The sequence below is a fragment of the Gymnoscopelus microlampas genome (assembly GCF_963454915.1).
Source record: "Gymnoscopelus microlampas genome assembly, chromosome: 20".
NCBI classification, from domain to species: Eukaryota; Metazoa; Chordata; class Actinopteri; order Myctophiformes; family Myctophidae; genus Gymnoscopelus; species Gymnoscopelus microlampas.
Window position 1 is genome coordinate 13,253,640 of NC_139957.1, and position 16,358 is coordinate 13,269,997.

The window sequence follows — 16,358 nt, forward strand, 5'->3', positions numbered from 1 at the left end:
TCCAAGGCTTAAGGGCAAAGAAAAGAAAGAACCGAGAGAAAGAGAGAGATAGGATACTTTCCAAGACAGGCTAATGGAAGGTGGACAGATGCTCATGTGCAGCCATAGGCGACAAGCGTTTCTGACACAGCCGCACACGCTCACACACACGCGTTTTATATCGTTGCTGTCAGGCAGAAACCTCTTATCTCAATATTCAAAAATGTTGTTTTTTCGTAAATTAACGTCCTACTTGTTCATACTACAGCGTCACACAAAAGTAGCAAAAGTAGCAAATCCACAAGCTCAAAACGTGGCGTGAAGCGACACGTTTTTAGCTTGTAGATCTGCTACTTTGGATACTTTGTAATTTGAATCCTGAAAAGTAACAGTTTTGGACATATGAGACTTCCATCGATATGTTGGTGTGCTCAGAGTCAGTGAACAGGAAACAAACATCAGTAAACAACTAGGAAGTGATCTGGACAACACAGTAAACAACAGGACATGGAAACAATAAACCCACAGGAAAAAACAGGTCATGTTCATTTAAAAAAAATCCAAAGTCTTTAACAAACAACAACTTAATAATAATGTGTGTACATTTGAACACAGCCATGAAAATGTAAATCCATTTAATCCAGGATTCTATGTGGACACAGATTTTCCTACATTAAATCTTTCTTTTCATGACATTATGATTATTACATTTACTGCTTCAAACAGGGTAAATGCTAGGAGTTAAAAGTAGTAACAAATAATGGTTAAAGTACGATATAAAACAGAAGGACTCGTTATTCTACTACACATCATTGCCTTTTGATTGATATGTGTCTAAAGGTTTGTCATGTCCATTCATCAGAAATTGATAGTGGAACTAGGAAGGTGATTTCTCATAGCTCAACCTATTACCGAATGATGTGTGTCAGGTCAAGCGTGTGTTCAAGCGTTTAGAGAAGACAAATATCCACTAGAGCAATATAAGATGGGATGTTGATGTGATACAAATTCAGAAGTCTTCAATCAGTAGTCATGCTGCTGTTTATGGTAAAACATGATGATGGGAGGTAGTAGGTAGACCTACAAATGTACAATGCCTCACGGATGGGCGCGTTGTGAGCTTGTACATCTGCCATTTTTTTACTTCTGATCAGTCAATTTTTTTTCCTATCACTTGAAACTCTGTTGCCGGATGATAGCTGAAAGCGTCCCTTGTTTTTATTCCACATTGTAACCAGTGACATCTGTTCTATAGCATACATGTGTTGTTCGCACTTAGCAATCACTAGCATGTTCTGTAGCATCAAGTATTGCCAAACAGCGCTCAACTACTGATATCTTTGTCAACCAAAACGGTCACGGAGGCTCTGCATTTGCCCAATGCACACTTAAATGAGCTTTTGAGCTTACACACCTGGAGCAAATAAATGAACGAGCAACATGCTTATAGTAGTGTATATTTGTCTGTCTTCTTAATGTCATCATGATTTGAGTGCGTGGGGATCTCATTTTAAATAAGCCATTGTGCTTTTATGAGCGATCCAGTTTAGAGGACCTTGTATTGTGAATTGTACTTCCATGTACTGTTTCCATGTCTTTTCTAAATAAAGTAATCAATCAATCAGTCAAAAAACGCATTAAGCACCACTGACTGCCGGGCAACGAGACACGCTCGTCAGCTCCAGCTGAGTGTATGAGAGAGGGGGAGAAGAGAGACAGGGGAGGGCGGGGCTATTAGCCTATAGACGGGTTTCCGAGCGACGTCATCACAGAGCAGAATGCGCAATCTGCGCATGCCTGGGGGTGGAAGGCGCGTTCGAAAATACAGCCCTGAGCGGCAGTGAGCGCACTGGCCAATACAAACTAATAGGCGAGTGTGCTCCGGTGCGTAATTTCCAAACGCACCCATAGGCTTCCCCCCGCAGCTGCGCGGTCATATTCCTCTCAATGTTTACTAACAGGAAACCTGTCTATAGAACAAGCACACACTGACTGTCTCTCAACCGCTCTCAACTCAGTGGGAGAGATAGGGGAGCTTACTGATATATCGATATTATGGAAAACTCAACACTAGAATACGCACAGATGTTTATGGCTTTCATTTTCCCATGAGCTTTAAAAACATCATCTTCAAATGTAATACCTTCGGTCAAATTTGGTTAAATTTAAGACAAATTAAGACCTTAAAAACTTTATAAGGACCCACGGGAACCCTGATTATAAACAGAACTACCTCAGTGAGGATTTGGTCTGTTCCAGTACAAAGTGGAGACTGATCCAACTTCAAAGTCAACTAGAAAAAAAGAGAGAGGGGGAGGTTACTGGACATTTCCCTGGCTTTTACACAGACCCAGGTTGAGGAAGGGTTTCACAATATATTGTGTACTACTGTATATATCTTTCATACATATGTGTGTATGTATTGTCAGATTTCTTCAGATTCACTACAATGCTCACATTGATTCAGCAGTAGAGTCACCCACGGATCAAACAAATGACAAAGATCTTTGTTCCCAGAATCATATCATATTCACAATATTTACATGAAATTATCATTTAACCTTAAAACCTTTAAACAGCCACGATATGGCCATGGTTACGTTAAGTATTTTCTTTTTTTAAATCTATCTAGCTCATGCCTCCTTCAATGCATGAGAGCCAACTGAACTTCTTGTCACCTGACAGGGGGAGTTTTCCCGGTAAGACGTAGTGTGTGGAAGGAACACGTTATTCCAACCAGTTCCCTCCATCAGGCACCCCGGCTGTCATGGGGGAGGCGGTATAGCGACCAGGATTACTACATGTTTTTGTGAGGGTATTAACTACCCTAGGAGACACAGGGAGAACCTATTCCACACAGAGTAGGCCCTTTCGCCAACCCCACCCAGGGTATGGGCGCTGATGACGCGGAGGAGAAGACACGCCCACAGCGCCCCAGGACCTTCTAGCTTTGAGGCGACAGCGCTACCGACTGCGCCACCGTGCCCCTACGTTTAGTCTTTTCTAAAGTTGATTGGATGCACCAGATCAAAACTCAGCTGTGTCGCACATGTACAAGTATGCACACATACACACATGTATGTGCTTGGATTTATGATCGGATGTCAAGTTCCTCCACAACACATCCAGAAAAATGTCAGTTGGTGCAAGAAAGAGATCCTTACAAACTAATCCTTACATTTCAATTAACGAAGCTTGACCCCATAACAGACACATTGTTGATGAGTACAGAGCAGCAGGGGTGAGAATTTACACAGCCATTATGCTCCTCTGTGCTGGAAATACCCAATCTGGGTCTACATGAATAAAACACTAATCTACACAGGTGGGAGAGGAATTTGCATGTGGTTGGAAGATGTCACAAGGATTACAGTAAAAATCTGAAAAAAAGATCTGGAGTGTGTCCACATAGCTGTCCACTCTGACCTCAATGCAAGCTAGGCCATCTTGGCTAGTGGTCTGGCTCACCGGATAGCATTCTGTTTGGTCTGAGGAAGAGCCAAAACGCTCCAAATGTCACCCACCTTGGGGGTCATTTATTAAATCAGCTATAGGAGCCTCATCCAGTGAGCAGACTCATTTTTATTTTATTTCAATTTCATCGGATTACAGTGCCAGCCAGATCTTGTAGTTTACAGACTGCAGAGTCGCATTGAATAGTGTAACCACAGCCCATGTCTCTCTTTCCACCATCTATCTCTCCATCTCTCGCTCCTCACATTACTGTAAGTGGGCAATAGGTAACTGCCAGTGGGAGCTCTCAACACATCCACATCAAATGACCATTTAATCACTCCTCTCCCATATCTCCCTCCTTCTCTCTCTCTCTGCCTCTCCTCCTGTCTACCATCCTTCATTCCAGACGCCATTTGACCTCTCTGGGGAGCAGAAATCATTTAATAAAGCCTCTCTAACAGAGAGACTGTTAACAGTCATCATGCGGCTGTTAGTTTTCTGCCAGACTGAAGGAAGTCGTCTTCTCCACGATGGAACGACTTGTATTCATGATAGACCAGCATGTAATGTTATTTAGCTGAGCCTCTCATACAGAGTAACTTAAAATAAACACAATTAGCATAAGCTTCAGTTCCTAGATCACTGCTACAACCAACTAGCAAAAAGAGCACAAGAACCAGAGAGACAGTGGACACTCATTACTCCTGAGATCCTAGAGGTTGTGAAAAGGAGACTTTCAAGAATAGGCATTTCCCACTCTATCTCATTAAAAGACAAAAATACAAAAAGGAGATTGCACTGCCTACTCTCCTTTGAAATAATATCCAAAATAATGACTAATGACCCTATACAGTGTTTGAGACAGTATCTGTGTCTAAAATACTGTAGTTTCTGTGTTGAGGTGAGCAATTAGAAGATGGGAGAAACACATCTAATTGATTAGTGGTCACGACTCTCTGGACAAAATAATGGAGGAAGGTCAGAATCTATTGTTGCGCAGACACGACACGCAGTGTCACATGTTGTGTGTTGTGCACACATGAAAAGATAAACACATTTACACTTACACACACACACACACACACACACACACACACACACACACACACACACACACACACACACACACACACACACACACACACACACACACACACACACACACACACACACACACACACACACACACACACACACACACACACCCTGTATTGGTGCCCTTAGGCTAAGAACATGCTGTGTGTGTCTGGGTCATGTCAGAGTTAAAGTTCTATGTACAGACACAGACATAAGATACTACAATTTCAATACAGAATGTATTTATATAACATCACCTGCTACGAACAGTAACACTAACACTAATAACAGTACTATTAACACTACTAACAGTAACAGCACTATTAACACTAACAGTACTTCTATAGCATTTGATATAACCAGTAGACAGCATACATCTGTAGAATAGAAAAGGACTGATAATTAACTGTTAAACTAGGGATTTTCCACCATTGCAACACCTTTCTTTACACTTACAGACGCACACACAGCTCTCATTCGGGTCCTATCCAGATTTGAGCAAACGACAGCAAACACAGAGATGAGTTTGAACACTGAGACTGAAGTACATTCAAAGCAACAGGCGATAAGACAGAACTTGACTCCAATTCAACGACAGAGCTTTCTTTCTCCACTTGCCAAACTTTTACTTTTTTTTAATGATATAGTGTTAGCTACCACACTTAAAAGGTACACACACACATCCTAATTATCAGCTACTTCCAAATGCCACATCGAGACTGCTGCCTTCACAACGACAGAGGAAGAGGAGGAGGGAGCCACATTAAAGAGCTGCTGGTGAGGGAGGGAGGCTGTCTGAAGTCCTTACAACCATTAGATCACAACTATTATGCTCACAACTCTACTGTACCGTTTGAACAATGGCAACGCAACCCTAAACTACACACATCTAGGTTAGATTTAAGCTCCTGTCCAGCTGACAAAGAGAAAAGTGTTCATTTAGAATGACAAGAAAAGAACCAGGTTTGTCATGAAGCCAGCCAGTCTCTTTCGGATAAGTCGGCTCATTCGGGCGCCATTTTTTGAAATGCTTCAGGCAGGAAAGTTCTGACTAAGTAGACAGTACTCATTGACGAATGGAGAGTTGTCTAAATCTAATGTTCTCACATAATATACATTTCATATTTAGAAACACTGTAGAATTTTATACAAAATCGATTATTACAATGTTGTAGTATTGTCACAGAACAACACAGAGTTTAATAGATTTTTCAATTGCACAGGGAAGCCAAACCGTTAACGGTTAACTAAATTAATGATCAATTATCTGACTAACTGGCTTGAATCCACCTAAATAGCCTATGTATATAAATAGGGAACGTTTTCCTCTCAAACAAACATGCATGCTAGTCCACGAGCCTGCTCTCAGTTGGACGTGTAATGTAACATTATTGTTATTGGTGTTATAATATTGGAATGAAGATCCCATTGGATCATCTGGATACATTCGCTAGATTTCATGCGATGCTGATGAAAGCTGCCAGTAGCAGACATAATAAAATAGTATGAATGGCCAGTCTAAAAACAACAACTCTAGCGTCTCTATTCTGGGAATGTCAAACCAGGCAAACATTTGGCGAAACTAGGAAAACATTTGGCGACCTCCAAGCTCAAAACGTGACGCAACGTGACGCATGTGAATTTGTAGATTGGCTATTTTTGCATCTTCTCATACGACAAAGTATATAGGGTTTAAGTGGTTACGTTTCTATATAACACGGTCGGTCACCTAACATCTGTACTACCAGAATAAGTACCATCACCACCTGGGTTCTTTTGTGTTCAGTATCTTAGTTTTCAAGTCAGTCCAAGAGCACATATTAGTAGTAAGAAGGCTGATATTCCCTCGGCTGCTTACAAATCATGTTTCTGAAGAAAGTAGGAAGACGTTAAATCCAACAAACACAGTACAGGGACTTAAACGGGCTTTCACAGTGCAGACCATGAAATCTCCAACACGACATTGTCAGATGGCTGGCACACTCACGTGCACACAAGTGAGCGTGCATGGATGCGCACATGTGCAGGCCATAGGCACAGGCACACATTATACACACACAAACGTACACAGCAACACATCCGTGCACACACGCAGACACACATAGTCACATACAGTATTGATATACAAAATACACACACACACACTGAGCCTCAAGTGAAGTTCTGAATTTTGTTCAGAGGCTCATGGAGATCCAACAGGGTTTCAAAGCCTATGGAGAGAGGATTTAAACACAGTCTGAATGAACACTCCTAGTCAACACTTCACTGACTGAACATACTAGAAACACCAACACTACACTCAACACTACTAGTCAACATCCACACTTCTCAATCCGTTTGAAAATCTTGGCCTATAATGATTGGGACACATCATCATCTGCACATTGCAGATATGATGTTGTCAAAAAAGTCAAATAATGGCCGCTACACACCGTTCTGATTTATCCAGGGGAGGGTTTGGGTTCGATCAATGTCGATAATGTCATGTTCTCTATACATTTCCACCGTTGCATCAACTCAACAGTGTATCTCCCATGTTCTCACACCAACATAGTGTGTTTCTGGACACGCTGTCCATGATGACATCAGTGGTAAATCCCTCGAACTATGAGAGGAGCATTCTTTGGTGTCAGTCAGGCGAGAGGCCAGATACACTGACTGCAAAGCCTGGCCTGGCCTTCAGACGCTTAACCCATTAAGACCTGAGGCCGTTTCTACAAATGCCTTCTAAATGAGTAGTTCTCAAACTTTTTCGTGCCATTTTTTCAAAAATGTTTAAAAAATAGCAGATGTACAAGCTCACATCGCGGCACGAAGTGACGTGCTGTGAGCTTGTATATCTGCTATTGTTGAATAGCCAACGCTAAATTAACACAGACGCTTTCCCGGTTTTGATTGGTTTAAGACCTGAGGCCGATTCTACAAATGCCTTCTAAACCAGTAGTTCTCATACTTTTCAAAAATGTTAAAAAATAGCAGATGTACAAGCTCATCTGCTATTTTGGAATAGCCAACGCTTAAAGTCTAAAATGACACAGATGTTTTCCCGGTTTCAATGGGTTAACCCATTAAAACCGGGAAAGCATCTGCCATTTTAGATTTTAGCGTTGGCTTAATAGCAGATATACAAGCTCACTTCATGCCGCGCTGCAAGCTTGTGCATCTGCTATTTTTGAACATTTTTCAAAGTGATTTAGAAGGCATTTGTAGAATCTGCCTCAGGTCTTATTGGGTCAAAAGATGAAATATGGAGATACAAGGTTTCTAGATAGCGTAAGGTAGGATAGTGTACCAGCTGCCAAGTGTCAGACTGAGCCATGACATCAGTGGGGAACTCCTCAGACTGTGGCAGAGACATTCCTCAGTGACAGCTGGGCAGGAGGCCAACCGCATTTCCAGTCTGCCTCACATATTACACACATAAACATTACACACACACACACACACACACACACACACACACAAACACACGTCACAGCACGACCCCTCCAACATGACACTGACTGACTGGCTGACTGACTGGATGGATGGAAGAAAGAATGGCTAAGTGACTGACTGACTGACTGGCTGGCTGTGACTGACTATTGGGCATCGCTGAAGGACTAGCCATCCGTTTGGCTGGTTGACTGGATGGATGTTTGTCTGCATGCAAGTGAGACTGCTTGACAAATAATATGATTTCTTTAGTGACAGACCAGAGTTTGCAAACTAACTATTTAATGTATGAGTGACCAGCTGGTTGACTTGACTCACTCACTGAATGACTGACTGAGTGGCTGACCACAGCAGCATTTACTCCTTCATTCATCCAACCTCTATTCCGCTCCCTCATTCACTCGGGTCAAGTACTCCTGCAGAACACGATGCCCCATTTTCACACTGACTGCATAACCTCAAACACCAGTACCTTTAAATCACACACACACTTTACCCATAAAACACACACACTCTAACACACACTGTACCCATCACACACACACGCACGTGCACGCACATCCGCACACACACAGCACCAATAAAAAGGTACCTGGAATCAGAGCATTAGCAGACCTGTAGCTGCCAAGAACACAAAACCGCAAAATTCAATTGCAACCAACCTAGCTGAAAAACAATCGAAGCAAATCAGACTAACTAAGGAACACAGGGAAGCAAACAAAACAGGAATAGCTAATAAAATAAAATGAATGAATACAAGTTTAGTTTTTTTAATGACTCACCGGTGCGTTCAATATAGTCAACACATTTGTCGATGAAGAGGGGAATAGGTCGTTCGTGGGTCACCAGGTTCTGCAGGGGGACCCCAAAATAGTTACTCTCCCAGTTCCTCCTGGTGGGAGGGTACAGAGGCTTGGGGGGTTTGCCTGATTTTGGCTGGGGGGAGGGAAGAGAGAGAGAGAGAGAGAGTGAGAGACACAGAGAGAGAGACAGAGACACAGAGCGAGAGACAGAGACACAGAGAGAGAGGACATGCAGGAGGGTAGATAAGGTAGAAAGCAGAAGCAGGAAAAGAAGTGTCAGACAACAGAAAAACAGACAGAGAACAAAGAAAAGTAATAAAGACAGCAAATTGAACAGGGGATAGATAAAGGGAGAGCCAGTGGGATGAAGAGAGAAAGAGTGAGAGAGAGGGAGGTGGAGAGAAGAAACAAGAGAACACAGGCAACGTTATTCAAAGTGAAGCAAGCAAACAAGGTGGCTGCTTTGATTTTCCCACAGTTCTCAGTTCTTCAAAGTATCTGTGAAGCCCACAGCGGTTTGGGCTCTCTAATTGGCCAAGACACAGGATAAATAATTTCCATTTTGTAGCAAAGCTTCTCTCTGCACTTCGTTCCTTCCATTATCAAAGACGGTTTTTAAATGTTACAACAATGCCCATATTCATGGCAGCTCTGTGGCTCCAGGGGCTGTTTTTGCACAGATTTGCACACTAGCTCTATCTGATTTGTGCCACTCTGCGTGTATGTGCATGAGTGTATGTGTGTGTTCAAGATTCTTCACGGTAGCTTCTAAGCTGGGTGTTGAGGAAGAAAACTCTCATGACATGCATGCACAATCATGACATGCATGCACAAACATACACACACCAAACACATGTAAGTTGTGTTGTCTTTGTTCCTCGCCATTTTCAACACACAGTCATTGTATGTGCGTGCGTGCGTGTGTGCATGCGCGCATGCGTGCGACAACAAATCTTAATCATTTTGATCCTGTGACCAATCAGCATAATTCAATTAAATTAATTTGGTCTAGACAAGGGTCCCAGGCTTGTTTAAAAGAATGAAACCCCCCCCACACACACACACACACACACACACAAATGTCTATGTCAAATTTGTTGCAAAAAACTATTTGTTACTGTGCATCTACTCTCTAATGTGTATTCATATCCAATCCTATGTGAAATGTTGCTTATTAAAAGCACAACACATCATTTAATTGATGACCTGACCATTAAAACATTATAAAACAACTTTATTTTTTATTTTTAAGAATGTATATTCTTTGTTTCCTGTCATGTACTTTGTGTGTTTGTGAAAACCACCGAATAGATAAACCTGACCTAATTTGAAGTGAATCTAATTTGCAAGACAGGCAGGCTGAAGCTCTGGTCCAGGGTTTCTACTAAGCATTCTTTTGGCCGGCCAAATACTATATATATACCGGCCACAGTGTAATACACATCATGTTTGTGTTTGCAGATATTTGAGTACGCAGCACCCAACTGATCGCTAAACATTGTTTCTGAGCACTTCTTTCCATCACTTTATAATAGATGCACTGCACTGTTCCTGCCTTTGTCCTATATCATATTTTCATAAAGTATAAAGTAAGTGTTTTTGTCTGTGTTTATCGCATATGTTGTGCTATTAGCACAAAAATACAAATAAAGTTGTTTATTATGTTTTAATGGTCAGGTCATCAATTACAGTGTTTTAATAAGCAGTATTTCACAGAGGATTGGATATAAATACTATTTCAAAACTAGATGTACAGTAACAAAGAGTGTTTTGTAACAAATAGCAGTTTGTCACAAATAGCACAATATGAATATTGAACCCCACTTCTCATTAGTTTATTCATTCATTCATGTTATCCCTAACCCTATCCTGTTGCTGTCATCAGTGTGTATGTAAAGCCATGTGACAGAGTGACTCACCTTCTTAGGTTCCTTTGGCGTCTTCTTCTTCTTCTTCATCTTCTTGTCGTCCTGCTCGGGGTCAGAGGTTATGGCGGGGTTGTCTATCCCTCCCTTCCAGGGGTCTGCCGGGGACAGCAAGGGGTCCTCCTCACTGCCACGGTGGGCCCTCCCCTTCTTCTTCTTATTCTGGGTGGCGGGTCCCGTCTCCTCACCATCGCTGTCCGAGTGGAAGCGTCTCTGGTAGGCCTTGGTCTTCATGAACAGGATCTTGGAGCGGTGTTTGTATTTCGACGGCCGCCGCCCGGCCTGCATCCTCCGCTCGTAACCGTTTTCCTCTTCTCCACCTCCCATAGTTCCTCCTCCTCCGTGGAGCACGTGTCGTCCGCCGAAGGAGTTCCTCATCTTGACGATGCGGCTGTGTGTGTCGTCGGGCACGGCGTAGATGTCATCCGTGTAGCCTGTGGATTTCAGCAGCGTGTCCACAGGGTCGGCATAGTTGTCTGATGCCTCCACATCATCAACGGAATGAGTCAGGGTGCCCCGCGGTGTCCTGCGGGTGCTCCTCATTCCAGCCTCGATGGTCTTCAGCAGGTTGGGGTCCAGCTTCTTCACGTTGGGCTTGGGCAGCACCGGTTTGGGTCGTACGGGCGGAGGCACTTTGTGGTTGCGCTCGTGTTCACCAACAGGCGTGCTATGCACTGGGTACTCGTTCCCTTCCAGGTCGATCCGGTATGACTTGGCGCGTTCACTCGGAGTTGGCAGCAACTGTACGTCATCTCCAATGGGGCTGTAGGGGGGTGGAGCCTCCGTGTCGTCCTCCGAGTCAGGGTAATAGGGGTAAGCCGGGGAGTGGCTGCCACCATGTGGAGAGGTGGGAAACACATCCTCTCCGGCACCCCCTAAGGTGGCACAACTGTTGGGGCTGTCGAACATGAAGGAGCTCTCAATGCTAGCCTTCTTCTCCAGCACCTCGTTGAAGAAGGGCGTGAAGACCTCTGTTTGCCGGTGGTATTGCGACAGTGAGTACAGCGCTGTGAACTTGGCAGCGATCTCTGTGGCGATGTGCTCACCCTCTGTCATCAGCTCCTTGATTGCATCATTCTCGAAGAAGTCCGCCTGGCTATCTGTGATTGCCACCATTTGGACGGGTATCACATCTTGTACCTCAGCGAGGAATGCCCTCAATGTTGCCATGGACGCCTTGCGCTTAGCTGAATAAACGAGGATGTACCCATGGACCAGCTCATCTTTGCGCACGCCGATGGAGGTGTGGTAGGAGAGTACAGTGACCTGGATCCTCCGCCGGCTGTCACCAATGATCTTGTCCAGAATGAGCGTGTTGCTCTGGCCAGGCTGACCCGCACTGCAGCAGTGTGAGTCCAGGAATGGTGAGAGGATAAGGTCGACGCTGAAGGGGTCCCAACACATGGCACACATCACTATCCTGAGGTCAGTCTCTGACATGTCCTTGATAGAGGGCAACGGACTCATCACATCAAAGTTGTGCTTCAGGCCCTCCAGGACAGCCCGCAGGGCCTGCTTGACCTGGAACTCATTGAACTTCCGCGGGAAAGCGGCTGAGGGTATGTCAACAAAGGTGCACTGCAGCTTGTTGGCCAACTGCTGGCCCTGGTGCCTCAGAATGGGCATGTTCTTACACACACTGTCCCTCTGATTGGCTAGTATTAGGATGAAGGGCAGTGGCTGAGCGAACCGATCTCTCCTGTGCTGTGATATCTCAGCTCTGATCCGACCTATGCAGTCGCCAATGCAGTTAAGTGATTCAATTGAGTTGAACACGCAGAAGCAGCCATGTGGCTTGAAAGTTGAGACCCACGTGTGGCTGAAGAGCAGTGTGGAGTTAACGTCCACCGGCAGAAGCTCCAGCTCATAGATTTTCCCATCCAGGGTGTACTCGTCATCTGTGGACTGAGCACGGATTTCGTTGGCCAGCTCCTGCGCAAGCCCCTCCCTCCCCAGCAGACAGAGATTAATCTTATCGATGTTGGCACTGTTGTAATAGAGGTTGGAGCGGCCATGGTCGAGCTGAACTAGTCTGTTGGCCAGAACCTGCTCCACTTTCAGATCCACACAGCTCTGACCGCTCAGGCACGTCTCCTTTGTGGGGTGATAGACAAAGCCGATGTGTTTTAGGAGGAGAGACTCCCGGTCCGGAGCAAGTTTCTGCAGTGCCCTGTATCTGGGTTCCTCGTTCAGTACACAGTGGATCTCACTCATCTTGTCACAGCTTGGTGTAGCGTTCAGATCCAGGTCATAGAACAGCTCTGCGTGCTCAAAAAGCATTTCCTGAAACTCCTCCTTGGCTCTTTCGACTATTTCATGTTGGTGCCTGCTGTAAACGTCTCTCCTATCAGATTCTGTGATATACTTGTAGGCCTCGTCCTCCATAACAAAGCACATGACCTCCTCCCATGGCTGTCCGGGACTGATGAAGTGAACCCTTTCCAGCGTCTTCTTGAACCTGTCCTTCATCTCCACCCTCCGCTTCTCAGACAGCAGGTGCTGGACGTGGTTCTGGTAGATTCGCTCACCATCAGGAGTGTTCAAGAGGTCAAAGGGCACGCGCCGGTCACTATTGTTGATGTGGTCCGTCTCGTCCCACGGTGTGTTCTCCAGAATCACGAACCAGTACTGGAAGTCAGGCCGGTTGCGGATGAGTTCCTGTGCCTCAGGCCAGGTCAGGTGCTCAATCTCGTCCAGGTTGTTTAGGAGGTTGTTGAGGGTCTTGGGCAGTGTGGTCAGGTACTCCTCCCTCCTTCTCTTGATGTGCTCCTGCTTCAGCTGAGTGATGTGCTTGGTGTAAGTGTTGCGGGCCTTCCGGGAGCCCTCCAGCGTGATGAACTCGTCAAAGTCTGGGTGGCCCTTCAACGAGTTTACCACCTTGTTCCACGTAGTGTGGTAGTCCCTCACCGTTTGCACTACCAGCTTCTCATACTTGTCCGTCACAGCAGCCACCTGCTGCCGGTGGGTCTTGTAGGCATCCAGATAAGCGATGGTCTTGGGCTTCCCACGCGTCTTGTCAAGTTGCTGGAGCAGTGCGTTGAAGCAAAGCTCCACATTGATACTGTAACGCGACGCTGTCTCTATGACCAGGAGGTTCTTCTTGCTGGCAGCGAATGACTGTAAGTCCCTCAGGTGCTGGTCCACGCCCTCATCGCACTTGGTGGCGGCGACCACAATGGGCTTCTTGGACTTGGCCATTTGAGAATACAGGCTGCTCACAAACTTCATCTGGTCGTCAAACTTCCTGTTGCAGCCCTTACTGACATCGATGCACAGTAAAAAGCCGTCAATGTTTAGCTTCCCGTCGGGCATCTGCTTCTGGTCGAAGTCCTGCTCCAGGCCCAGTTGGTCAGTGCAGATGTACATCAGCTTCTCCGCCGATTGTAGTTTAGAGGCTGCAGCACGTTTGGTGTATGGCTGCAAGTTAGTACTCCGATGTGGAAGGAACGTTTGGTCATCAATAAACTCTGTCTGCTCGATGATCTGAATCCGGCAATCCAATCCATCGTCGCCCCGGTGGAGCACTTCCCCCCAATACAGGAAATGATCATTGTTGACCACACGGCCCCCAAAGTCTATGGTGCTCAGCACCGAGGTGTGCTCCTGGTAGTAGTTGTCCGCGTCAGGGCGCACATATCTGTTGCACAGGCAGGACTTGCCCACACCACAGTTCCCCTTTTCCTTCTCCGTCCCCGAGAGGCCAACCACGCTGACTGCAAACGTTGGGGGGCGAGCATCCTTGTTCTTGGCCATTATATCGCCCCGCTCATCGCTACTTGGTCAACCCCAGGAGAAAAGTTCAAGAGATCATTCCAGTTCCATTGGTCAGTGTGGCTGCTGCAGGGTCAGGTGCATCATGGCTCTTCCCTTTTGTAATGGTGAATCCTTCTCCTTTCAGCTTTATTTACTTTTTTTTCCTCTATCCTAGGTCTTCTTCAAGCTGGGATAGGGCAGCTGGGTAACTCCTCTTATCACCTGCCTGCAAGAGAAAAGAAATCTGAATTAGGAAAACTTAAAAGAGGAGAACAAATCGTAACCTCTGTTATAAATATATATCGTATCCTATATAAAAATTGGCTAATGGGAGGACCGGCCGGCAGGCGGGTGAGCATACCACGTCATCACGCTCAAGTCACTATGACTCAGCCATAACCATATAAGGAGTTCCCAATGCAGCTACGCCCAAATATGGCATGTATGTAGTCTAAACTCAATGTGTCGTCATAGCATCAGCTCCATATATGCCACAAAATGGGGAAAGCCCAAAGATGGGTATACTTAAAACTTATATAAGTGCAAGAGAGCAGTATAGGCCTATGCTGATGACATCAGGGATTTCCATATAGGGGCATAAAAGGGACAAGGACTGACAGATACAGAGATTTTCCAGATCGGCCCGGATCGACGGTGCAAGAACTCTAGATGGAACCTCTAGTAATATATAAATATAGAAAAAAGTCTCTCTCTCTCTCTCTCTCTCTCTCGCTCTCATACATATGAAATATAATGTTTAAACCAAACAAAAGAATATGTTTTCATTAAACTACTGTACATGGGAGCAACAAAAGAAAAATCTATGTCAAATGGGTTTTTGACAGGACCAGGACCAAAATCAAAGTATGACAGTAAAACTTATATAAGTGCAAGAGAGCAGTAATTCAATCAAGGACCTGGCTCTGCAGTGTCATTTTTCCCCTGGCGGAGAAAAAGAAGTGCTTTCAACCAATTTGTGCCGAGGCAGGATAAAAATGGCATGCAACTCCGGCCCTTTGACAGTCACTGACCTAGAAATGATTTGCTTCACTGTGTGAGAATGAAACAGAGAAAATAAAACAGTTCATAGTTTTGTCTTTTATCAACGCCGTTGGCACAAGTGTGACACCAAGGTAGCTCTGGTTCACTGAAAGCAGCTCAGATGAATGTTAATAACTGCCTGGTGAATTGTGGCCCTTGTTTTTATATTGAAGAATGATGGCAAAAGGCCAACGATTGTGCCTGAATGAGTTGGAACAGCTAGTTTCAGCAAGATAACATTATTGTTATCAGGCGTCATGCCTGCCCTGATATATACACTTGGTTGCGTGCCGTGCACAGAAAATAGTAGATATACAAGCTCACAACACATCATGCTGTGATGCGTAGTTTGCTTGTAGATCGGCTATTTTCGGAGCACAACACCAGATCTCCAAGCTCACAATGCATTGCACATCCGCTATTATCAGTGCAGGACACCTGCATGCAAGGTATAAATCACCCTTCAGGTCTGAGAGCTGCCGCTGAGAATGCTATTTGTTTCCAGAGATAGAGCATCAGTGGGTTTTCTCCGGGTTTTATAAGGGCTTAGGTGATAATGTCACCAGTGTTGTAGTTTTGGCACAGGGATAAGGACCTTGAAGACTTTCTAAAGTGCACACAAAAGCCTTTAGGAACTACCTGAAAGCTGCTGCAACTGATTCACAAGCAAGGAAAGAGCAGGCAGTAGAACTCATTAAATGTATCTTCGCTAGGAAATTATGCAAAACTCACTTTGACTGAAGTGATTGCAATCGGGTGCGTCAACATGGAGATAAGAGAATGGGGTACAAAGAAAGCTTAGCCTGTTTGATAACAGCTGAAATGATCAGCTATTTTGCCTAATATTAAAACCACAAGTCTGATCACAAATCACAACTGAAGATTATGA

The 16,358-nt window shown here is 44.8% G+C and overlaps 1 protein-coding gene across 1 annotated transcript in view; it reads right to left on the reverse strand.

The window, feature by feature from the left end:
• Positions 1-16,358, reverse strand: part of arhgap5 (Rho GTPase activating protein 5) — a 37,642-nt gene that overhangs the window by 15,416 nt on the left and 5,868 nt on the right. Inside the window, exons 2-3 of the mRNA XM_084045033.1 lie at positions 10,670-14,654; positions 8,730-8,883 (exon numbers count right to left, since the gene is read on the reverse strand). Coding sequence (XP_083901159.1) covers positions 8,730-8,883; positions 10,670-14,428 — 3,913 coding nt within the window. The 5' untranslated portion in view covers positions 14,429-14,654. The remainder of the gene's footprint in view (positions 1-8,729; positions 8,884-10,669; positions 14,655-16,358) is intronic.